Below are 21,760 nucleotides of genomic sequence, written 5' to 3'. Positions count from 1 at the left end.
ACACTGACACTAAGGGTGCATCCTGGGCTCATTCATCAGGGCATGCCTCCAAAATATTTCTCCTCGTCTCCTCCCTTTGTCCACTTGCATTGTCTCTGTGCCTGAGCCCCGGCTGGGGGTCTGCAAGGATCCCCTATCTCCTCTGCCCCTGCAGGGCTGGGTCCCAGGCAATCTGTCCGCCCACCACGCCTCTCGCACCTTGCCCAGCACGTTCCAGCCCCATAGTCCTCTTTTTGCATCTTTCCCAGCCTCTGGGCTTTTGCACACGCTGTTCCCTCTGCCTGAACACCCTCCACTGGGCTGAGAACAACTCTCTGAGACCTCTCTCAGCTGTTGCTTCGTTTGGAACAGCCGCTGCTGCTGGCCCTCTCCCAGCTGGAAGACCGGCTAGCCTCCTGTCTTTTTCAGTTCCCATGGCCCCAGCACTTCTCCTTGGCCTCCTTTGGCCGAATTGAAAATGTTCATTCTCAATGACTTCTCACCCAGCGCTGAGCCCCACTGGATGAAGGCAATGCCTGTCATGTTCACTGCAATATCCCCTCCCCCATCACCAAGCCTGGTCCACAGTGATGCTCAAAAAAGTTCTGTTGGTAGGCAATGGGAAGGTGCATTCATGTCATCCTGCAGGAGGAATTCTCCACGAGTTTTGAGCAGCCTCGGGTTTCCCACCACCTCCAAATCATGGAAGACACAGGTTAAGAGCAAACACAAGGTGGCTGTGGCCGGTGTACACCCTCTCCGGGCGTCCCTTGGCTTCTCTCCTCCTTGGGCAGGGAGACCATCGGGGTACAACCTGGCTGCGGCGGGGAGGAGGTGCAAGGCCTGGCCAGAGTGGGCCTGGCCACAGGCAAGGGACAGCGACCTCCTGGGCCAGGACAGGTGAGAGCGGCGCAGGCCCCAGCCCAGCGTGGCGGCGGTGCGCGGGAGAGGCCAGCAGAGGGCGCCAGGGAGCCAGGAGCGGCCCGCGGAAGGGCCCGCGCCGGCCCCGATGCCCAGCTCCACGCTGCGCGGACCCACGGAGCCCTAGATCAGACGCCCCAGCTCCGCCGAGAGGACGCTGGCGCCGGGTGCTTCTTCTTCCCCAAGTGCAGGCAGAGCCCCCGGATCCAAAGCCAGCCCTTCCGGCAGCTCCGAAGCCACTGGCAAGCCCCGAGGCAGGGATAGCCGGCCCAGGAGGGAGGAGGACGACGTTCCTCCCGAAGAGAAGAGGCTGCGGCTGTTGCTGGAGGGGGGAAGCGCACAGCCCCAGGACTGCGAGGACGGGGAGGACGCGCCGCGGCCGGGCATGGAGGAGATCGGCACCCAGACAGGTGGCGACGGCAGAGGAGTAAGTGACGCGGGCGCGGGGGTCCGGGGGTGCCGGGGGCGCGGGGGTGCCTGCGACGCGGGGTAGTGGTGGCAGGAGGCTCCGTGACCGACCCCGGTTTGAAGTTGGGAGGGCGGCCTTCATTCTGAACCCATTTAGGCAGCACGGGCAGCCCTCCTCGCCGTGGGCTGCATCAGAGCCCCCCCTGCCCTGTCTTGGGGTTGCTCCCGGATGTTGTCTGGGAGGCTTGCTCATAGTGACATCCTCATCTCCCCGTGCACGTTACCGCATTCAGAGCTTGGGTCAGCTGGACACTGAACTCAGGTGAATTTTCTCTGAGATCCCGGGAGAAGGAGGACAGTTCTCAGGAAGGTTTTCCAGGGTCGATCACGGAAACGATGAGAAGGGAGAGGTCCTGGGCGGGAACACAATTACGGTGGCAGTGTAACGCCGGGAAACTTTATTGCGTGAAGTCCCTCTCACTCCCTCCACCTCCTTCTTTTACGTGGACTCTGCCAAAGACCAGGATACCAGAATGCAGGGGAGTGACCAAACGTAGTGGGACCTTGGGAATGCGAGTCTGAAGCCAGGCGGCTGGGGTTTGCATCCTGGTTCTGCCCCTCCTTAGCTGGCTGACATGGAACAAGCCACTTACCCTCTCTGAGCCTTACTGTCTTCAGTGGCAAATGGATCTGTCAACAGGCCCCATTGCCTATGGTTGTTACTGCTGAGATTAAGGGAAACTCATCCATAGAAGCACTTAGCGTTGTGACTGGCACATAGTGTATGGTGGATAAATGGGAGTTAGGACTAAAACTCATGCCTTGGTGTGTTTTTGCAGTGATGTTTTGTTCTGGGGTGCATCACAAGAGACAAGGTTCTTGGCTGGGCATGGTGGCTCAAGCCACTAATCCCAGCACTTTGAGAGGTCGAAGTGAGAGGATCGCTCGAGGCCAGGAGTTTAAGACAAGATTGGGCAACGTGGTGAAGCCTCATATCAACCAAAAATAAAAAAATAAAAAATAAAGCCAGCTATGGTGGTGTGTGCCTGTAGTCCCAAGTACTTTGGAGGCTGAGGCGGGAGGATTGCTAGAGCCTGGAAGGTCGGTCTGCAGTGAGCTGTGATCATGCCACTGCACTCCAGCCTGGGTGACAAAGTGATACTCTGTTTCAAGGAAAAGAGAGAGAGAGAGAGACAGACAGACCCACAAGAGTCTTAAGCCAGAATCTTCATGTTAAAATGCTTTCTGGAGGCTAAAATGATGATATGTTGATTATGAAATATTTAAAAGGCAGAAACCCCACTGAACTGTTTGGTCCACAGAGGGAAATGGGAATCGCATGACCTGAAGAATGATGGAGGAACTGAACAGAAACCATCCTAGTTTCCTGAATCTGAACGTGGCACCCTCTTTTCACGGTGTCTGTATCTGCTCAGTCTGGCGGCCCCTCAAAAAGAGGGAATCTTGATTTTCAAACTTAAAATTTGACCCAAAGCCCACTGCTGTCCACAATGCCCGCCAGATACATTCCTCTTCCCTTTTAGTTTCTATGGGAATACTCTCTTTGAAGAACCCATGAAGCAGTGTCAGGCTGGTGTGAGGATCAGCAGTGATTTCTTTGAGGAGGAGAGCCCGTTTCTTCACTCACAGGCCATGTCTGAGTGGATCAAGAAGAACAGAGTGCCCTTTTATGAGATTTTGTCTGCGTAGACCATTAGCTTGGTAAAAATGTCAAAACCATCCTCGTTCTTTAATAGCAGATTATTTTGGACTTTTCTCTGTAAGAAGCAGCATGGGCATTCAGATGCTTTTAAGGATAAAATGTTCTTTCTTATCACCAGGCCTGGTGCTCTGGATGGCTGAGGTTTTAATGTGACTTGGTGTTCCTTGGAGTGGCTCCCAGGCTGTGCTCTTGTGGTTGGGTAGCAAGGGATTTCTTTATTCGGTGGTGGCTATAGGATGTTTTAGCAGATAAATCGGGCCCCCAGGAGCACTTGAGTTCCAAGTCCTGCCCTGCAGGGCATGTGTTTATGGTGGAGATGTGGGGAGGGGTGGAGGGTGGGGGGCATTGATTTCCTGCCAATATCAGAGGTTTCACAGGCTTCTTGTGTATCCACAAATACCCATCCCATTGAGAAGGCCTAGAAAACCTGGCCCTCCCCAAGCCTTTATTGACCGCTTGTGAATGATCCCAGGGTGTGTCTGACCCACAGCTCCTCCTGGAGGGAGACAAAAGTCTCTCCTAGGTATCTGGTTATCAACCTCAACCACTTGCTGAGCCTTCCCCAAGACCAGGCATCTTGTCAGAGATTTCTGTGTTGTCAGGCAGAACCGAGCATTCGAGGGTAATAACTCACTGGAGTCCCTGAAATCCCTGATGGACGCACCAGGTAAAAGCATGCAGGGTTGAAACCAGATCAGGAAGGTTATTGTCAGCCTGGGGATCCTGTAGAGGTGCATCCACGTTGCAGGGATTTTCCTTATGCTGAGGAGAAACCTGGGTTTCTCAGCTTTGGCACAGTCACAACATTTGGGGTCAGACCATTCGTGGTGGTGGTGGGGCCATCCTGTGTATTGAAGGATGGTTAGCAGCATCTGTGGTCTCCATCCTCTAGGTGCCATTCTACCCTCCCAGCTATGGCTACCCCAGATGTCTCCAGATGGTTTCAAATGCTGTGGGGCAAGGGAGTGTTACGTGAGCAAAACCACTCCACTTGAGAGCCATTGGTCTACACTTGTGGAAATGTTTGAGAGTGAGAGTGTCGAGCTTGAGTCCCTGCTGTACCCTTTATGAGCAATGAGGTCTTCGAAAATTAATAGTACTCCAGGGGCCTCAGTATTCTCATCTATAAAATGTAGATAAATGAGATACACTTTCATAGGAAGGTTATATGGGATTTACTGAGATAATAAGACAGTACATGGAAAATACTTGGCATAGCATTTATTTATTTTTATTTTATTTTAAGACAGAGTCTTACTCTATTGCCCAGGCTGGAGTGCAGTGGCATGATCTCCGCTCACTGCAACCTCCATCCACCTCCTGGGCTCAAGTGATTATCCTGCCTCAGGTTCTCGAGTAACTGGGACTACAGGCGTGTGCCATCATGCCCATCTAATTCTTGAATTTTAGTAGAGACGGGGCTTCACCACGTTGGCCAGGATAGTCGGATCTCTTGACCTCGTGATCTGCCCGCCTCGGCCTTCCCAAGTGCTGGGATTACAGGCGTGAGCCACCGTGCCTGGCCAAACATAAACTTACTTTCTTACCTCTTCTGCTGAACTCTATTTGCTTCTTTTCCCAAACGTCTTTATCCAGAAGAGCTTTTAGCAACAAAGTTACCCAATGCCCTTCCCTAGTCTCTCCTTGCAACTGCCTCTTAGCAGGGGGTGGGAGGAAATCCTTGGCAGAACCAATTTACATGACTGTTTGGAGGACTCTGGCTAGCCCCAGAAGGTGTTTGCATTTTTAAATTGGTTACTAGTGTCAGAATGTTTCATGAGTAAGAGCCCAGCCTCTATGTTGGATGCCGTGAATTTGAATCTCAGCATTGCCGCTTTGTATATAACCAGAGGATGGAGTTGGGGACCCAATGGATCTACCATGACATGAACTTGCACCAACATTCACCTGACCTCCAAAATGCCTATTCTGACTGGTAGACCCTAGTCTCAGCCTAGTGCCAGTTCAGAGCCTGTGTCCAGTGATCCTGCACAGGTCTCATTAGTTCCTTTTCTCCTGTTCAGTCATCCTGGTAAAAGGCTGTGTATTCCCTTGGGGGCAGGCTGGGAGAAAGATTGACAGTATAAATTTTTGACAGTGGAGCAGAGTCCTTTCTGGAGGGGAACTGGCTTCCCATTCAGACAAGGGACTCCGAGTCTGTGAACTGGCTTATGTCTGGAAATTGAATGGGGAGTGTGACTGTTTTTGTGATTCAGATTAGACTTCTGCTCACATGACCTAGAACTCTTCTGCAAACACAGATCAAGTAAAAATGTGGCAGGCTTCTTATCTGTTTCACTTCTAGGAATGCCACGATCAGCAGGCACCATAGGTCTCTGCGAGTCAGGCTATTCTGGTTGCAGCTTTGACTCTGCTGTCTTTTATGGTAACTGCATCCACCTTGCCTTTGGGGATTGAGTGCTCTGATCACTTGGCCCCAGCCCCTGTAGTGTGCCTATGTCACTTACCCTCTTTATACGTCAGTCTCTTCCTCTATAAAATGGGCATCCTCATTGCACCCACCCCCAGGGCTGCTGTGAAGTATAGATGGATTAGCATATGGAAAGTAATAGAAGAGGGTCTCAAAGCCCATGTGTCGTTATCAGAATTATTTCATGACAGGGGAGAACTGGAGGAGAGAGGAAGGTGCTCAACAGAACCATGTGCTCTCCCTCCAGTGTTTCCTGAGCACCTACTATGTGCTGCCCACTGTGAGAGCTGTTAGGGTTGAAATAGGGAGCACAGCAGTGTAGGGGTCGCCATCAGGAGCTTAGTGGGGAGACCATTGTGCAACATGGTTCCAGAGCTTGGGGTGGGGAAGCTCAGGGAGTACAGGGGCCTAGGATCTTGGGCAGAATCATGGAAAGGACACAGCCTCCCCAGCCTCTCCTGCCTCCGCTGCCTCCCTGGCCTCCTCTGCTTCCCTGGCCTCTCCTGCCTTCCTGGCTTCCCCTTCCACCCCGGCCTCCCCAGTCTCCCCTGTCTCTCCTGCTTTTGAGGTGGGCCAGGAGCTGCTGGTGCTCACTTAGCCTGTCCTGGACTCTGGGTGTAGCACTTCAATGTCCAGAAAATACCTCTGGGTTCAGCTCATCACACAGCCAAGGAAGGAGCTCCACACTGACACTAAGGGTTCATCCTGGGCTCATTCATCAGGACATGCCTCCAAAATATTTCTCCTCGTCTCCTCCTTTTGTCCACCTGCATTGTCTCTGTGCCTGAGCCCCAGCTGGGGGTCTGCAAGGATCCCCTATCTCCTCTGCCCCTGCAGGGCTGGGTCCCAGGCAATCTGTCCACCCACCACGCCTCTCGCACCTTGCCCACCACGCTCCAGCCCCACAGTCCTCTTTTTGCTTCTTTCCCAGCCTCTGGGCTTTTGCACACGCTGTTCCCTCTGCCTGAACACCCTCCCTGGGCTGAGAACAACTCTCTGAGACCTCTCTCAGCTGTTGCTTCGTTTGGAACAGCCGCTGCTGCTGGCCCTCTCCCAGCTGGAAGACCGGCTAGCCTCCTGTCTTTTTCAGTTCCCATGGCCCCAGCACTTCTCCTTGGCCTCCTTTGGCCGAATTGAAAATGTTCATTCTCAATGACTTCTCACCCAGCGCTGAGCCCCACTGGATGAAGGCAATGCCTGTCATGTTCACCACAATATCCCCTCCCCCATCACTACGTCTGGTCCACAGTGATGCTCAAAAAAGATCTGTTGGTAGGCAATGGGAAGGTGCATTCATGTCATCCTGCAGGAGGAATTCTCCACGAGTTTTGAGCAGCCTCGGGTTTCCCACCACCTCCAAATCATGGAAGACACAGGGTAAGAGCAAAGACAAGGTGGCTGTGGCCGATGTCCACCCTCTCGGGTGTCCCTTGTCTTCTCTCCTCCTTGGTCAGGGAGACCACCGGGTTGCAACCTGGCTGGGGCGGGGAGGAGATGCAGGGCCTGGCCAGAGCGGGCCTGGCCAAGGGCAAGGGACAGGGACTGCCTGGGCCTGAACAGGTGAGAGCGGCCCAGGCCCGGGTCCGGCGTGTCCGCGGTGCACGGGAGCGGCCAGCAGTGGGCGCCAGGGAGCCAGAAGCGGCCCGAGGAGGAGCCCGCGCCGGCCCCGATGCCCAGCTCCGCGCCGCGCGGACCCAGCAAGCCCGCGCTCAGACGCCCCAGCTCCGCCGAGAGGCCGCTCGCGCCGGGTGCTTCTTCTTCCCCAAGTGCAGGCAGAGCCCCTGGAGCCATGGCCAGCCCTTCCGGCAGCTCCGAAGCCACTGGCAAGCCTCGAGGCAGTGATGGCCGGCCCAGGAGGGAGGAGGACGACGTTCCTCCCGAAGAGAAGAGGCTGCGGCTGTTGCTGGAGGGGAGAAGCGCACAGCCCCAGGACTGCGAGGACGGGGAGGACGCGCCGCGGCCGGGCAGGGAGGAGACCGGCACCTAGACAGGTGGCGACGGCAGAGGAGTAAGTGACGCGGGCGCGGGGGTCCGGGGGTGCCGGGGGCGCGGAGGTGCCGGGGACGTGGGGTAGAGGCGGCGGGATTCTCCGTGGCTGGCCCCGGGTTGAAGTTGGTTACTGAGCGGCAACTCCGGCGGGCGCGGAGTGACAGCTCGTGACGGCCTCCGAGACGCCAGCTGCCCCTTCTCGGCTGTGTGGCTTCGACTTCCTGATTCTCCCACGACGTCCCTTGCTGGGAGACCCGCTGGACTCTGCGGCTAGCCAAAGGGGAGGGGAAGCCCCGCGTCCTGGGGGCTCCCAGCAGGGGAAGGGGCGGGGGTTGCCCTGGGCATCCTGTCTGGGGCATCTATCTTTGACTCTGTAGGTGCCTCTCACCTGGCGAGGGGCCTGTGGTGGGGGCAGGGGGAATTCCCTGGCGCCAGGCTTGGCCAAGCCCTGCTCTGCTGGGCTGCGGGCTGGCGGCGCTCACGCAGCTCCTCACCTGTCCCGCATCTTCCTGGTTTTTTTTCCCTTTCTATTTGGGCAGCGAGAATTGAGAGGAGGCAGATGGCTTCCATCCCAGAAATCGTTCTCTTTCCATCCCTACAGAGAGGGACAGAGAGGCAAAGTTCCTTGCATCCCCCGGGGCGCTGTCCCTATGAGCTCCCGGTTTCCTGCACACGTGGGCCCCTGAGTCACCGGGCCTGTGTGTGTGGGATGGGGCTGCGTGGCCAGCCTGGCCTCCTGGGGTTCACTTTCTGCTTTCCTACCCCAACTCTTCCTGTGTGGCTTTGCTGGCCTTCCACTGGGGAGGAACGTGAGTTTGGAGGGCAGATGAGGGCCCGCTGGAGAGCTGTACCCCTCAGTGAGGGCCGCCACCTTGATGGTTTTTGATGGATAATGGGGTTGACCTCTTTGTTCCTTCCACATGTTTTTATGTTTGACCATTTGCTCAGCTGAGCTTGTCTTAATAATTGGATTCGTGGTTAATGAGTCCCACATGGGAGAGAGGGCGGCCTTCATTCTGAACCCATTTAGGCAGCACGGGCAGCCCTCCTCGCCGTGGGCTGCATCAGAGCCCCACCCTGCCCAGTCTTGGGGTTGCTCCTGGATGCTGTCTGGGAGGCTTGCTCATGGTGACATCCTCATCTCCCTGTGCACGTTACCGCATTCAGAGCTTGGGTCACCTGGACACTGAGCTCAGGCGAATTTTCTCTGAGATCCCGGGAGAAGGAGGACAGTTCTCTGGAAGGTTTTCCAGGGCCGATCACGGAAAGGATGAGAAGGGAGAGGTCCTGATCAGGGACACAATTACGGTGGCAGTGTGACACCAGGAAACTTTATTGCGTAAAGTCCCTCTCACTCCCTCTACCTCCTTCTTTTACGTGGACTCTGCCAAAGACCAGGATACTAGAATGCAGTGTGGTGAACAAGCGTATTGGGACCTTGGGAACGCGAGTCTGGAGCCAGGTGGCTGGGGTTTGGATCCTGGTTCTGCCCCTCCTTCGCTGGCTGACATGGCACAAGCCACTTATCCTCTCTGAGCCTTACTGTCTTCACTGGCAAATGGATCGGTCTAGAGACCCCAGTGCCTGCGGTTGTTACTGCTGAGATTAAGGGAAACTCGTCCATAGAAGCACTTAGCATTGTGCCTGGCACATAGTGTATGGTGCATAAATGGGACTTAGGACTGAAACTCATGCCTTAGTGTGTTTTTGCAGCGATGTTTTGTTCTGGGGTGCATCACAAGAGACAAGGTCCTTGGCCAGGCGTGGTGGCTCAAGCCAATAATCCCAGCACTTTTCGAGGGCGAAGGGGGGATCACTTGAGCCCAGCAGTTTAAGACCAGCCTGGGCAACGTGGTGAAGCCTCATATCTACCAAAACAAAAACAAAAACAAAAACAAAACAAAACAAAACAAAAGCCAAGTATAGTGGTGTGTGCCTGTAGTCCCAAGTACTTTGGAGGCTGAGGTGGGAGGATTGCTAGAGCCTGGAAGATCGGTCTGCAGTGAGCTGTGATCATGCCACTGCACTCCAGCCTGGGTGACAATATGAGACCCTGTTTCAAGGAAAAGAGAGAGAGAGAGAGAGAGACAGAGAGACCCACAAGAGTCTTAAGCCAGAATCTCCATGTTAAAATGCTTTCTGGAGTCTAAAAGGATGATATGTTGATAATGAAATATTTAAAAGGCAGAAACCCCACTGAACTTTTTGGTCCACAGAGGGAAATGGGAATCGCATGACCTGAAGGATGATGGAGGAACTGAACAGAAACCATCCTTGTTTCCTGAATCTGAACGTGGCACCCTCTTTTCACGGTGTCTGTATTTTCTCAGTGCAGCAGCCCTTCAAAAAGAGGGAATCTTGATTTTCAAACTTAAAATTTGACCCAAAGCCCACTGCTGTCCACAATGCAAACCAGACACATTCCTCTTCCTTTTTAGTTTCTATGGGAATACACTTTCTGAAGAACCCATGAAGCAGTGTCAGGCTGGTGTGAGGATCAGCAGTGATTTCTTTGAGGAGGAGAGCCCGTTTCCTCACTCACAGGCCTTGTCTGAGTGGATCAAGAAGAACAGAGCGCCCTTTTATGAGATTTTGTCTGCGCAGACCATTAGCTTGGTTAAAATGTCAAAACCATCCTTGTTCTTTAATAGCAGATTATTTTGGACTTTTCTCTGTAAGAAGCAGCATGGGCATTCAGATGCCTTTAAGGATAAAATGTTCTTTCTCACCACCAGGCCTGGTGCTCTGGATGGCTGAGGTTTTAATGTGACTTGGTGTTCCTTGGGGTGGCTCCCATACTGTGCTCTTGTGGTTGGGTGGCAAGAGGTTGCTTTATTCGGTGGTGGCTATAGGATGTTTTAGCAGATAAATCGGGACCCCAGGATCCCCAGAGTGCCAATTCCTGCTGCAGGGCATGTGTTTATGGTGGGGACCTGGGGGGGTGGAGGGTGGGGGACATTGATTTCCTGCCAATATCAGAAGTTTCACAGGCTTCCTTTGTATCCACAATCACCGACCCCATTGAGAAGTCCTAGAAAACCTGGCCCTCCCCAAGCCTTTATTGACAACTTGTGAATGATCCCAGGGTGTGTCTGACCTACAGCTCCTCCTGGAGGGAGAGAAAAGTCTCTCCTAGGTATTTGGTTATCAACCTCAACCACTTGCTGAGCCTTCCCCAAGACCAGGCATCTTGTCAGAGATTTCTGGGTTGTCAGGCAGAACCGAGCATTCGAGGGTAATAACTCACTGGAGTCCCTGAAATCCCTGATGTACGCACAAGTTGAAAGCATCCAGGGTTGAAACCAGATCAGGAAGGTTATTCTCAGCTTGGGGCTCCTGCAGAGGGATTCCTTCAGAGGTGCATCCACGTTGCAGGTATTTTCCCTTCTTGCTGAGGAGAAACCTGGGTTTCTCAGCTTTGGCACAGTCACAACATTTGGGATCAGACCATTCATGGTGGTGGTGGTGGTGGGGAGGCCATCCTGTGTATTGTAGGATGGTTAGCAGCATCTGTGGTCTCCATCCTCTAGGTACCATTCTACCCTCCCAGTTATGGCTACCCCAGATGTCTCCAGACAGTTTCAAATGCCATGGAGCAAGGGAGTTGTACGTGAGCCAAACCACTCCAGCTGAGAGCCATTGGTCTACACTTGTGGAAATGTTTGAGGGTGAGAGTGTCAAGCTTGGGTCCCTGCTGTACTCTTTATCAGCAATGCAGTCTTGGAAAATTAATACGACTCCAGGGGCCTCAGGTTTCTCATTTATGAAATGGAGATAAATGAGATACACTTTCATAGGAAGGTTACATGGGATTTACTGAGATAATAAGACAGTACATTGAAAATGCTGGGCATAGCTTTTATTTATTTTTTTTTTTTTTTGAGATGGAGTCTTACTCTGTTGCCCAGGCTGGAGTGCAGTGGCATGATCTCCGCTCACTGCAACCTCCACCTCCTGGGCTCAAGTGATCCTCGTGCCTCAGCCTCCCAAGTAGCTGGGAGTACAGTTGCCCACCACCACACCTGGCTAATTTTTGTATTTTTAGTAGAGATGGGGTTTCACCATGTTGGCCAGGCTGGTCTCAATCTCCTGACCTAAGATGATCCGCCCAGCTCGGCCTCCCAAGGTGCTGAGATCACATGTGTGAGCCACCACCCTGGGCTGGGCAAAGCATTGTAACACAGACAAAGCACAAAATACTTGGGCAATATCTTTCTACATTTGGGTTGTCTAGACTCCATCCTCCATCCCCTTATGTACTGGTGTGGTGCGGAGCAGAATATCACCCACCTAGACTGCAGAGTGGATTTGGGTGGCATCTTGGCTTTCTGCACAAGACTTGCCTGTTCCCCACCATGTCCCCCTGGTTCTCAGGGTCCAGGATTCCAGGAAGCAGGGATGTGGGCAGGCAGGGCAGGTGGCCCACCCAGTTCACTCCCACGCTGGGGTCCTGCAGAGCCAGCTCCCTGAGACAGGTTGTTTGGACCAACATCTGGGTTTCTGGATTTCCATTTGAGCACAGCTGGACTACACAGGCTGAAGCTCTGTCTGCCGAGATATAGATATTTCCCTGGTGACGATCTTTCAAGCTGACATGAAGACATGGCCACCTGCCGGAACATGTTGTGTCTCCTGTGGCGCTCTTGTAATTTGTGAGGCAGGCTCCTGAGGAATGCAGTGTGTAAGTGGGAAATGGTGGGAAGTTCTCGCATCCTCCCCTGGCCAAAAGTGCTGCCTGCACAGGTTGGTGGATGGTCCTTCGTGCAGGAAGAAGACATGAAGCACATTCCTGTTAGCTACAACAGAGAGGGGCAGGGTACACACTGGATATTTCGAGCCCATCCAGGGAAGCAAGTCTTACTATGCTGGGAGTACTTTGGAATGGGGACTGTGTTGCCCTGGGCTTTAATTATTTCAGGAACATTTAACCCCAGGGCTGGCAGGCTGGATCTTGATATGTGTTTCTCAGTTGGAAAGACTTTGGACCATACGGAGATGTCTTCTCAATTCTTTTAATTTCATTAAGGTTGTCATTTTTCTTCTCGTGGCCTCTGGATTGTGACACAGAATTCAAGGGACAGGAATGAGATGAGTTGGAGGCTGGGACAGGGGTCCCTGCCAGGGATGCTGGTGACTCACGTGACGATGTTGATGTGTGGAGTCCGGTGCCTGGTTTGGGGAATGTTCGTGGGATATGTTCCAAAGGACTGTCGGACCTATCAGGTACTGGAGGTGAATGGTCAGGTCTGATCTCAGGGCTGGCAGTGTCAGGCAAGGACAGGAAGTTGATGTTGGACTCATTGGCTGAGGTTGCTTGGGACCCAGTGGGCAAAGTGTGCCAGGACAGATGGGTCTGGGGCTAGGAAGGCAGATTTGGGCTGGAGACTCGGGTTTGGGAGGCATCCCAGGTTGATAGTGGTTGAGGCTATGGAAATGACCGCGATTGCCTGGGATGAGAGTGGAGACAGACAAGATGGGGGTTTTGCTCTAAGCCTGGGGAGCCCACCTCCCAGGTTCAATCGATTCTCCTGCCTCAGCCTCCCAAGTAGCTGGGAATGCAGGTGCACGCCACCATGCCCGAGTAACTTTTGCATTTTTAGTAGAGATGAGGTTTGGCCAGGCTGGTCTCAAACTCCTGACCTCAAGTGATCGGCCCACCTTGGCTTCCCAAAGTGCTGGGATTACAGGCATGAGCCACCATGCCTGACCATTTTTAAATATTAATTTTTATGAAATATTTTCAAGCACATTTTACTATACATTGGAAAAGTCAATCATGATTTGAAAACTTCATCAGAATCCAATCAAATGTCAATTAACCACTTAATTGTGGATAGGTAAGGAGACTATTTTGACCAAAACATATTAGAACAATTAACACTTATAGAAATAATCAATGTTTTAATGTTTTAGTTGAATTAAACCATCTTTTATATTCTGGCCGGGCACAGTGGCTTACATTTGTAATCCCAGCACTTTGGGAGGCCGAGGCTGGCGGATCACCCAAGGTCAGTAGTTCGAGAGCAGCCTGGTCAACATGCCGAAACTGTCTCTACTTAAGATACAGAAATTAGCCAGGTGTGATGGCACACACCTGTAATCCCAGCTACTTGGGAAGCTGAGGCAGGAGAATCATTTGAATCTGGGAGACAGAGGTTGCAGTCAGCCGAGATCACCCCACTGTACTTCAGCCAGCCTGGGTGACAGAGCGAGACTCTGTTTCAAAAATAAATAAATACAATAGAATTCTGAATTTTATTTTTAATAATTATTTTTGTAAAGAGAATGTCTTGTTTATTGGAGTTGTTGAATTTATTGAATTGGCAAAAATTATGTACAAAAGGGTATACAACATGATGTGATTGAAGTATGTATACATTATGAAATGGCTAAATCAAGGTAAATAACATATCACCTCCCAGACTTATTTTTTTGTGGTGAGAACACTTAAAAAATCTACTCTCTTAGTGATTTCCAAGTGTATGATATGTTGCTATTAACTATAGGTACCATGTTGTCCCACGGATCTCCTGAACTTATTCTTCTCTAAAAATGACATTCTGTGTCCTTTGGCATCTGCCCACTTCCCCACTCTGGCAACCATCATTCTACTCCGCTTCTATGAATTCAACTTTTTTCTTTTATTTTTCTTTCTTTTTTTTGAGACAGTCTCCTTCTATTGCCCAGGCTGTAGTGCAGGGGTGTGATCTTGGCTCACTGCAGCCTTGACGTCCCAAGTTCAATCAATCCTCCCACCTCAGCCTCCTGAGTATCTGGGAGTACAGGCATGCACTACCATGCTCCAATGATTTTTGTATTTTTTGTAGAGATGGGCTATTGCTATGTTATGCAGGCTGGTCTCGAACTCCTGTGCTCAAGCAATCTGCCAGCCTCAACCTCCCAAAGTGCTGGGATTACAGGCATGAGCCACCATGCTTGGCTGAGTTCAACTTTTTTAGATTCCACATGTAAGTGAGATAATGTGGTATTTGTCGTTTTGTGCCTGGCTTATTTCACTTAACATAGTATCCTCCAGGCTCATCCATGTTGTCTCAAATGGCAGGATTTCCTTCTTTTCGAAGGCTGAATAGTATTCCATTGTGTACATACACTACATTGTTGCTGGAAGTTTAATGGAGGCCAGTTGGGGAAGGAGGGGGAGAAGATTCATTCTAAGTCTAGATGCTCCAGCACCCACCCAGGATGTGTGCAAGGAAGTGCAGGATGCTCCTGGTCTTGCAAACTGTGGTTTGTGGGACTGCAAAGCCCCTATCCTTCCACAGTCCTTTCTGTCTTGTTATCACATTTCCTTGGAGGAGAACCCAGCCTTGGTGGAGAGCCCTGCTCTGGCTTTGTCCCTCGGCATGAGATGGCAAAGGATGGTGCTGCTGGGAGACCCTCACGTCTGCATACTGGGGGCTGTTTGCCTTCTCCGTTCCTCCTTCAAGTATCTGAGCAGCTCCTGTGTGCCAGCTGCTGATCTACAAGACGGATCGGTCCTTGGAGATCACGCTGTAGCAGAGGAGGCAGGCTGTAGCCCACAGGCCAGAACCAGCTCCCTGCCTGTTCATACAAATAAAGTTTTATTGGAACACAGCCACACCCATTTCAGTGCATATTGTCTGTGGCTGCTTTCCTGCTACAATGGAGAGTTGAATAGTTGGGACAGAAACCTATGGCCTGCAAAGCTGAACTATTTACCATCTGGCTCTCAAGAAAAAGGAAAAAAAATGCTTATCTTTGTACCCCGACAGTCTTAGATTAAGAGGACTTGTACCACCCTGACGTCACAGGCGGCCATGAGTCCAGCGACCCCTGAAATGTACACAAGTCTGGGCTAGGGTTCCAGCAGGTGAGTCCCAATTTTGCAGATCTTTGGTATCAGGGGCACAACCCAGGGTTTTGAGTGGGGTTTCCTCATCACTGTGGCTGGGCACTGGGCTAGTGTGCTTTCTGATTTTTGTATGGGGAAGAGAAAGGAGGGAGGAAATGGCAACTTGTTGCCCTGTTCTGACGTTTTCCTAAGATGGGTCTCCAGGTAAGGGCTTGGGATCTCACCTTGCACAGCTTACAAAACCCAGTGAGGCCGGCTGTCTTGGCGCTGCCACTCTGAGGGATGGAGCCCCCAAATGACTAGGAAGGGAGATAAAAGAATGGTTTCTGCAAGCTCAAGAACTGGCGTTATTGAAATTAACATTTCCCCCAAGTTTTACAATGTCTAGGCATGCATATTTAAGTGTCTGCCTCAAAAGCTCTTGCTAATAACAAGATGGTGCATTTCATTTCCTTTTTTTGTTCTCTGAGCAACATGCAGCTTCCTGCACAGCCCTCCTTGCAGGCAACTGCACAGAGGTGACAGTCCTCCTGACTGCCAGCACAGATCCCCAGGGCCTCTGAGGGCCCCGTATTCTGGGGGCAGCCTTTCCCCCTTCTATTTGGCCCCAGCTGGAAGGGGTCAGATTACCCACATCCCAGTACAGGGCTCCTGCCATAGCTTCTCTAGGGAGTCTGGCTTCCTCTGACCCTCTAGAACTCACCAGCTGAGGATCAGAGCCCCGGGGCAGGAGCCAGGGCCAGGGGGCATTGGGGGTGGTTTGAGAGTACAGTTCTGGAGGGAGGCAGGGCGGGCCAAGGGAAAGCTGCTCAGGGGAGACTGCAAAGAGATGGCAGAGTTAGGACAAGAGGGCCGGGCATGGTGGCTCACACCTGTAATCCCAGCACTTTGGGAGGCCGAGGTGGGTGGATCACCTGAGGCCAGGAGTTTGAGACTAGCCTGGCCTACATGGTGAAAGCCTGTCTCTCCTAAAAATACAATAATTAGCCAGACATGGTGACACCTATAATACCAGCTACTTGGGAAGCTGAGCCACGAGAATTGCTTGAACCCGGAAGATGGAGGTTGCAGTGAGCTGAGATTGTGCCACTGTACTCCAGCCTGGGCAACAGAGCAAGATTCCATCTCAAAAAAAAAAAAAAAAAAAGTCAGGACAAAAGAAGGAGGGAAGAGAAGGGAGCTGTGGGGCAGCAGCCAGGACCTTAAAGGCACAGAAGAGGAAGTTTGGATTTCCAATTCCAAAGGACATGAAGACAAAGTCACACACCTTTATTTAACCTGTTCCAGGTGAGGCTGAGCTTTGTGTATTTTCCTTGTTTTCCTTTTCCTTGTGTTCAGGCTGTTGTAGAAAGAGGTACACAGGGGATCTGTGTGGTGCCCTGTTCTGGTGGCCTTCAGGAAGCATGGGGTGCCCTGGTTTCCTTGGCTTCGTGTCCCCCTTTCCTCCTGCTACCCCTGACTGTGCACCCCACCTTATCCCTCAGACCATCCTCCTGAATGGGCCTGGCCAGGGCTTGTGTCCTTGCTAGTCTCTAGGAAGGAAGACTCTGTGGCTTGAAAGCTTGTTGGCTTAAGTTGCAAGGTGTAGGTGCCTGGGAGGGCATGTGCATGGCCCTTTGACTGATCCATTCATGTTTTTCTTTTTTGACTCTGTTCTATGTTGTCCTGATGGAGGGGTAAGCCCCTGCCTTCTGCCTTTCCTGCCTTGGACTCTTGCAATTGGGCCAGATGAGAGGGTCCATGTGGTCTGAGAATTCAAGCAATGCAGGCCAGGCATGGTGGCTCACACCTGTTATCTCAGCACTTTTGGAGGCCAAGGCGGGTGGGCCAGGAGTTTGAGACCAGCTTGGTCAAAATAGTGGAACCTGTCTCTTCAAAAAATAGAAAAGTTAGCCGGGCTTGGTGGTGAGCACCTGTAATCCTAGTTATTTGGGAAGCTGAGGCAAGAGAATCACTGGAACCCAGAAGGAGCAAGTTGCAGTGAGGAGGAGGTTGTGGTGAGGAGGAGGTCGCAGTGAGGAGGAGGTTGCAGTGAGGAGGAGGTTGCAGTGAGCCGAGATTGTGTCCCTGGACTCCAGATTGGGCAATAAAGCGAGACTATGTTTCCAAAAAAAAAAAAGTTATATAGAAAACAAAAACTAAACATCCTCTTGATTCGCATTTTTTGATCTTGCGTCGCAGAGGTAACACTGGGAAGGGTTGGGGTATACCTCTCCGCACCTTTTTCTTTGATTTCTTTTTATTTTCTATTCTACGTTCTGAGATACATGTGCAGAATGTGCAGGTTTGTTACATAGATATACATGTGTCATGGTGGTTTGCTGCACCTATCAACCCGTCATCTAGGTTTTAAGCCCCGCATGCATTAGGTATTTGTCCTAACGCTCTCCCACCCCTTGTCCCCCACCCCCGACGGGCCCCGGTGTGTGATGTTCCCCTCCCTGTGTCCATGTGTTCTCATTGTTCAACTCCCACTTATGAGTGACAACCCGCAGAGTTTGGTTTTCTGTTCCTGTCCACACCTTTTTCCTCTGTACACGCAAGCACATGTATTTGCATATAAGTGTTTATTGTAACTTTTTTAAAAAGTAAAAATGGAATAATGCCGTATTTATTCTTTGGAAAGCCTGCTTTTCAGGCAGCATGTCTTTGACATTGTCTCATGTTGGAACCTGGGTACCACCTTCTTCTCCTAGCAGTTATTCTGACGTGTGGATGCACCATGCTTCGTTTAACCAGCCCTGCACCGATACGTCTTTGGATGGTTTCCGCCTTTTCCCAATCACAGACGGTGTTCTGATGAATTTCCTCACACACATCACTTGGTGCTCTGTGCCTGCATTTCTGTGAGATGTTCCTGGAGGTGGGCTGTCTAGGTCAGAGGGGGATCTGTGCTTAATTTGCATCCTGTGCAAAATTCCATCCACTCATCCGGCTCCCCAAGTGCTCACATGGTACTGTCCTCTGTAGACATCATCTTCTGCAGATGATGGCACGACCGCCTCTCTTTCTTTTCCTCACACCAGTCTGCACCCTGGTGTCCTGGGGTGTCCAGCCCCTACCTGCTTGTCTGTCCCCACCCCACAGTCCCCCCAGCCCCTGCTAACAGGGACTCTGGCTTCTGAGCTCTTGCAGACTGCCTCACTCTGGAGAATTTTGCTTTCTCAAACATTCCTGGCAATGTTACTGCAAATCTCGAGGCCTGCATTTGCCGCCTTCAGGCTTCAGTTTCCTCAAAAGTAAAATGGGGATAATGTGATGCTACTGTCTACATCCTAGAGCTGCCATGAGGGTTCAGTGAGATCACTGTTGAGAGCACGTTCACAGCGCCGGCCCTGTGCGCAGTCAGCACGTGTGGGGCAGGGCTGTTGCTGATACGTGGTTGACTGCCATTGCTAGACTGTGGCTTTACCATGGGCATTGTCTTTAGTGCCGAGCCCAGAGCCACCCCTAGTACCTGCTGTGTTTATAGAGTGATTGAGTGTCAGGGTCAGAGACTGGGGCAATGGCAGCAGAAACAGAGGAAAGAAGTGGGGCTTCTAATAGATTCTGAACCAGTGGCCCTTGAGATGAAGCCTTCTTGCCAAGGTCTGGGGCTGTCCTGTGTGTTCTAGGCCCGAGACTGGAAGCTAGGCCTGGCTGCAGCCCCGGCTGAGCTGGGGAAGTGCAGGTCAGCATCCTGCTTCATTAGGACACCTCCAAACCCAGCTTAGACCTGGATGCCAGGTGACCCTCTGTTTACTCTGAGCCCAGACAGAGGACAGGGAAGTGTGCAAGTGTGGGGACCCTCATCACAGTCCTTGACTCTGAAAGGCATATGGGTTTGTGCACGTGTGTGAGCACGGCTGTGGCTTCTCTGTGAGTTTCAAGCTCGAGGTTGTGTTTATGCAGGGTTAGGCTTGCCAGGTAAAATACAGGAGGTCCAATTAAACCTGAATTTCTCATTAACCATTTTTTTTTTTTTTTTTTGGTGCAAATATATACCATGCAATATTTGGCACCTTCTTACCCTAAAAAATGATTTGTTGTTTATCTGAAATTCAAGTTTAACTGGCATCCTGTCTTTTCAGTTGCTACGTATGAGAGTTCCGTGTGGGGGTTATCAGTGTGCATTTGTGAGTTCCCATTTGAAGGACTCTCTCTAAGTGTCTGTAGGTGTCAGGATGGAGATGGACATAGAAGATCCTCTTGGGCCGCTTTAGTGGCACCTAGAGGCTGTGGGGTTGGACACTTCAGCGCAGGGGCCTAGGCAGCACTGTCCAGCACCTGTGTGCTCCTGTCTTCTCCATGGGGGCTGACTTCCCTGCCATCTCTCTCCAAATACGGTGAAAAGAGCTATCCCATCTGCCCCCATCTGGAGCTCGGCTGCCCAGCCAGACAAGATGGCAAACAGTGTACAGATGGCTGCAAAGCTTTCCCCAGCTCCTTCTGCAAGGGGCCTGCAGATTAAATGGAAGCCCTCATCCTCACCGCCTCCCCCTTCCAGAAAACCCAGGCCACAGCCACCTCTGAATGCTGCTTTAGAAGCTTCTCCCTCCTCGTGATTAAACCACCCCAAACAAATAAAGCACTGCATTTCCACCATAGGCTTGTTCACATGCATGCAGCCAGTTGTCTTGGATCCGCCTGTGTGCCTGATTCATCAGGGTGAGGGGTTCTCCTCTGAGGTGCTTCCAAAGAGCTGCTTGCAAATAGTTGCTTAATTTTCATCTGAAAGACTCTCTGTAGAAACCAGGCCCAGCTTTGAAGAAAGCCCTTTCTCCCCTATTAGCAAATTCTGTGTCATTCTTTTTTTTTTCTTCCTTTTTTGAGATGGAGTTTCACTTTTGTTGCCCAGGCTGGAGTGCAATGGTGCAATCTCGGTTCACTGCAGTCTCTGCCTCCTGGGTTCAAGCGTTTCTCCTGCCTCAGCCTCCTGAGTAGCTGGGACTACAGGCACCCACAACCACACCCGGCTAATATTTTTCTGTTTTTACTAGAGAGGGAGTTTCACCATGTTGGCCAGGTTGGTCTTGAACTCCTGACCTCAGGTGATCCACCTCAGCCTCCCAAAATGCTGGGATTACAGGCGTGAGCCACCATGCCTGGGTGGAATTCTGTGTCATTCTGGATACTTATCATGACTTCAAGCATCCAGGACTCTGTCCTGGGTATCCTGAGCCTGAGGGTGTATGTGTGTCCAGCTGGCTCGGAGGTTGTCTACAGTCAGGTTGAACTTGGCCTCTGAGTGCGTGGCAGCCTCATGTGGGAAATACCACCAAGGAGCCTCATCGTGTGCTTTTAGGAGACAATTTCTATTTAGTCATTGCTGAATCTGTTACAGACAGGGTCTCGATTTCTTGCAAGTCCTGTATGAGGTGGGTGCTATGATTATCCACATGTTCACTTGCTCTCTCTGGCCTCTTTCAGGCTCTTGCACTTCCTTTGTTCTTTTCCTGCCACAGGGTGTTTGCACATCCTGCTCTTTCTGCCTGGAAAAATTTTCCCTCTCCCTGCCTCTTCACCTGGTCACCGTCTCATCTGACAGTGGAGTCACTACATCCTCAGTGACGCCTGGCCACACTGACTCAGTCACAGCAACCCCCTGTTATCTGCTTTCATGACACCAGGTGCCTCTCTGTGGTAGCCACTATCTCAGCTACGGCTTCCTATTTCTGTGTGTGTCATCCTTCCCCTTCAAGACTGTGGTCACCATAAGGGCCAGGGACATGCCTGTTCTGATTCTCATTTGTGTCTCTGGTGTTTAGTATATCCTCACCTAGAATTTGATTAATGAATGACAGCATACCCATTTTACAGATGAGAAAGTTGAGGCTCGGGAACATTATGTAACTTGCTCGGTATTAGATAGTGATGGTTTGAAGCCATCTGGCTGGTCGCTGGGTGCACACTCTTAACCCCTTCACTATTGATCTTCTCTCATGGTGGTTCTCCAACAGCAGGAGTGAGAGACAACTTTAGGACAGGTGTAACCAGAATCTCAGGGGTTATCCTAGAAGGTGGTGTCAGGAACTTACTTGGCTACGGGCCTTCTTACTGTATTGCGTAAAATACTCAGTTTTTCTGACTCGCCTTTAGTAAAGACCTTAGCAATATTGAAGCACAGTTGTCAGTAGGAAAGGGTCTATGTTTATCCTTTTTTAAAAAGGAGTCTATATCATATTTATCTTGTGGTCTGCCATGCCCCTCGATCTTCTTCAGCTTCAGTTATGCAAAATTCACACTTCTTCTCTTTACTGCCTCTCTCTTACTTGTTCAGTTTCTTTTCTGTGTTCGAGATTGCTTAGAATTTTTCCCCATTACTACAGCCTGCTTCCCACCTGTATCCCCCAGCCAGCTTGTTCTGGATTTTGTCAACAACAGTTCCAGCGTTTAGTGAGGGCTGGATTGAAGGAAAGCCTTGGAAAAGGCTGTGTGATGAAAGGTGAAGACATTTAATGGGCAGGCAGTCATGAGGGTTAATTCAAAGGCTGGA

At 51.3% G+C, this 21,760-nt stretch overlaps 1 protein-coding gene across 1 annotated transcript in view; it reads left to right on the top strand.

The window, feature by feature from the left end:
• Nucleotides 1–21,760, top strand: part of LOC100992112 (translation initiation factor IF-2) — a 120,221-nt gene that overhangs the window by 8,336 nt on the left and 90,125 nt on the right. Inside the window, 3 exon segments of the mRNA XM_063607041.1 lie at nucleotides 655–1,038; nucleotides 1,041–1,327; nucleotides 7,235–7,470. Of these exon segments, the coding sequence (XP_063463111.1) occupies nucleotides 655–1,038; nucleotides 1,041–1,327; nucleotides 7,235–7,470 (907 nt within the window).

Source organism: Pan paniscus, chromosome 7, assembly GCF_029289425.2.
Source record: "Pan paniscus chromosome 7, NHGRI_mPanPan1-v2.0_pri, whole genome shotgun sequence".
In the NCBI taxonomy this organism is placed as follows: Eukaryota; Metazoa; Chordata; class Mammalia; order Primates; family Hominidae; genus Pan; species Pan paniscus.
This window is presented reverse-complemented; position numbering and strand designations above follow the sequence as displayed.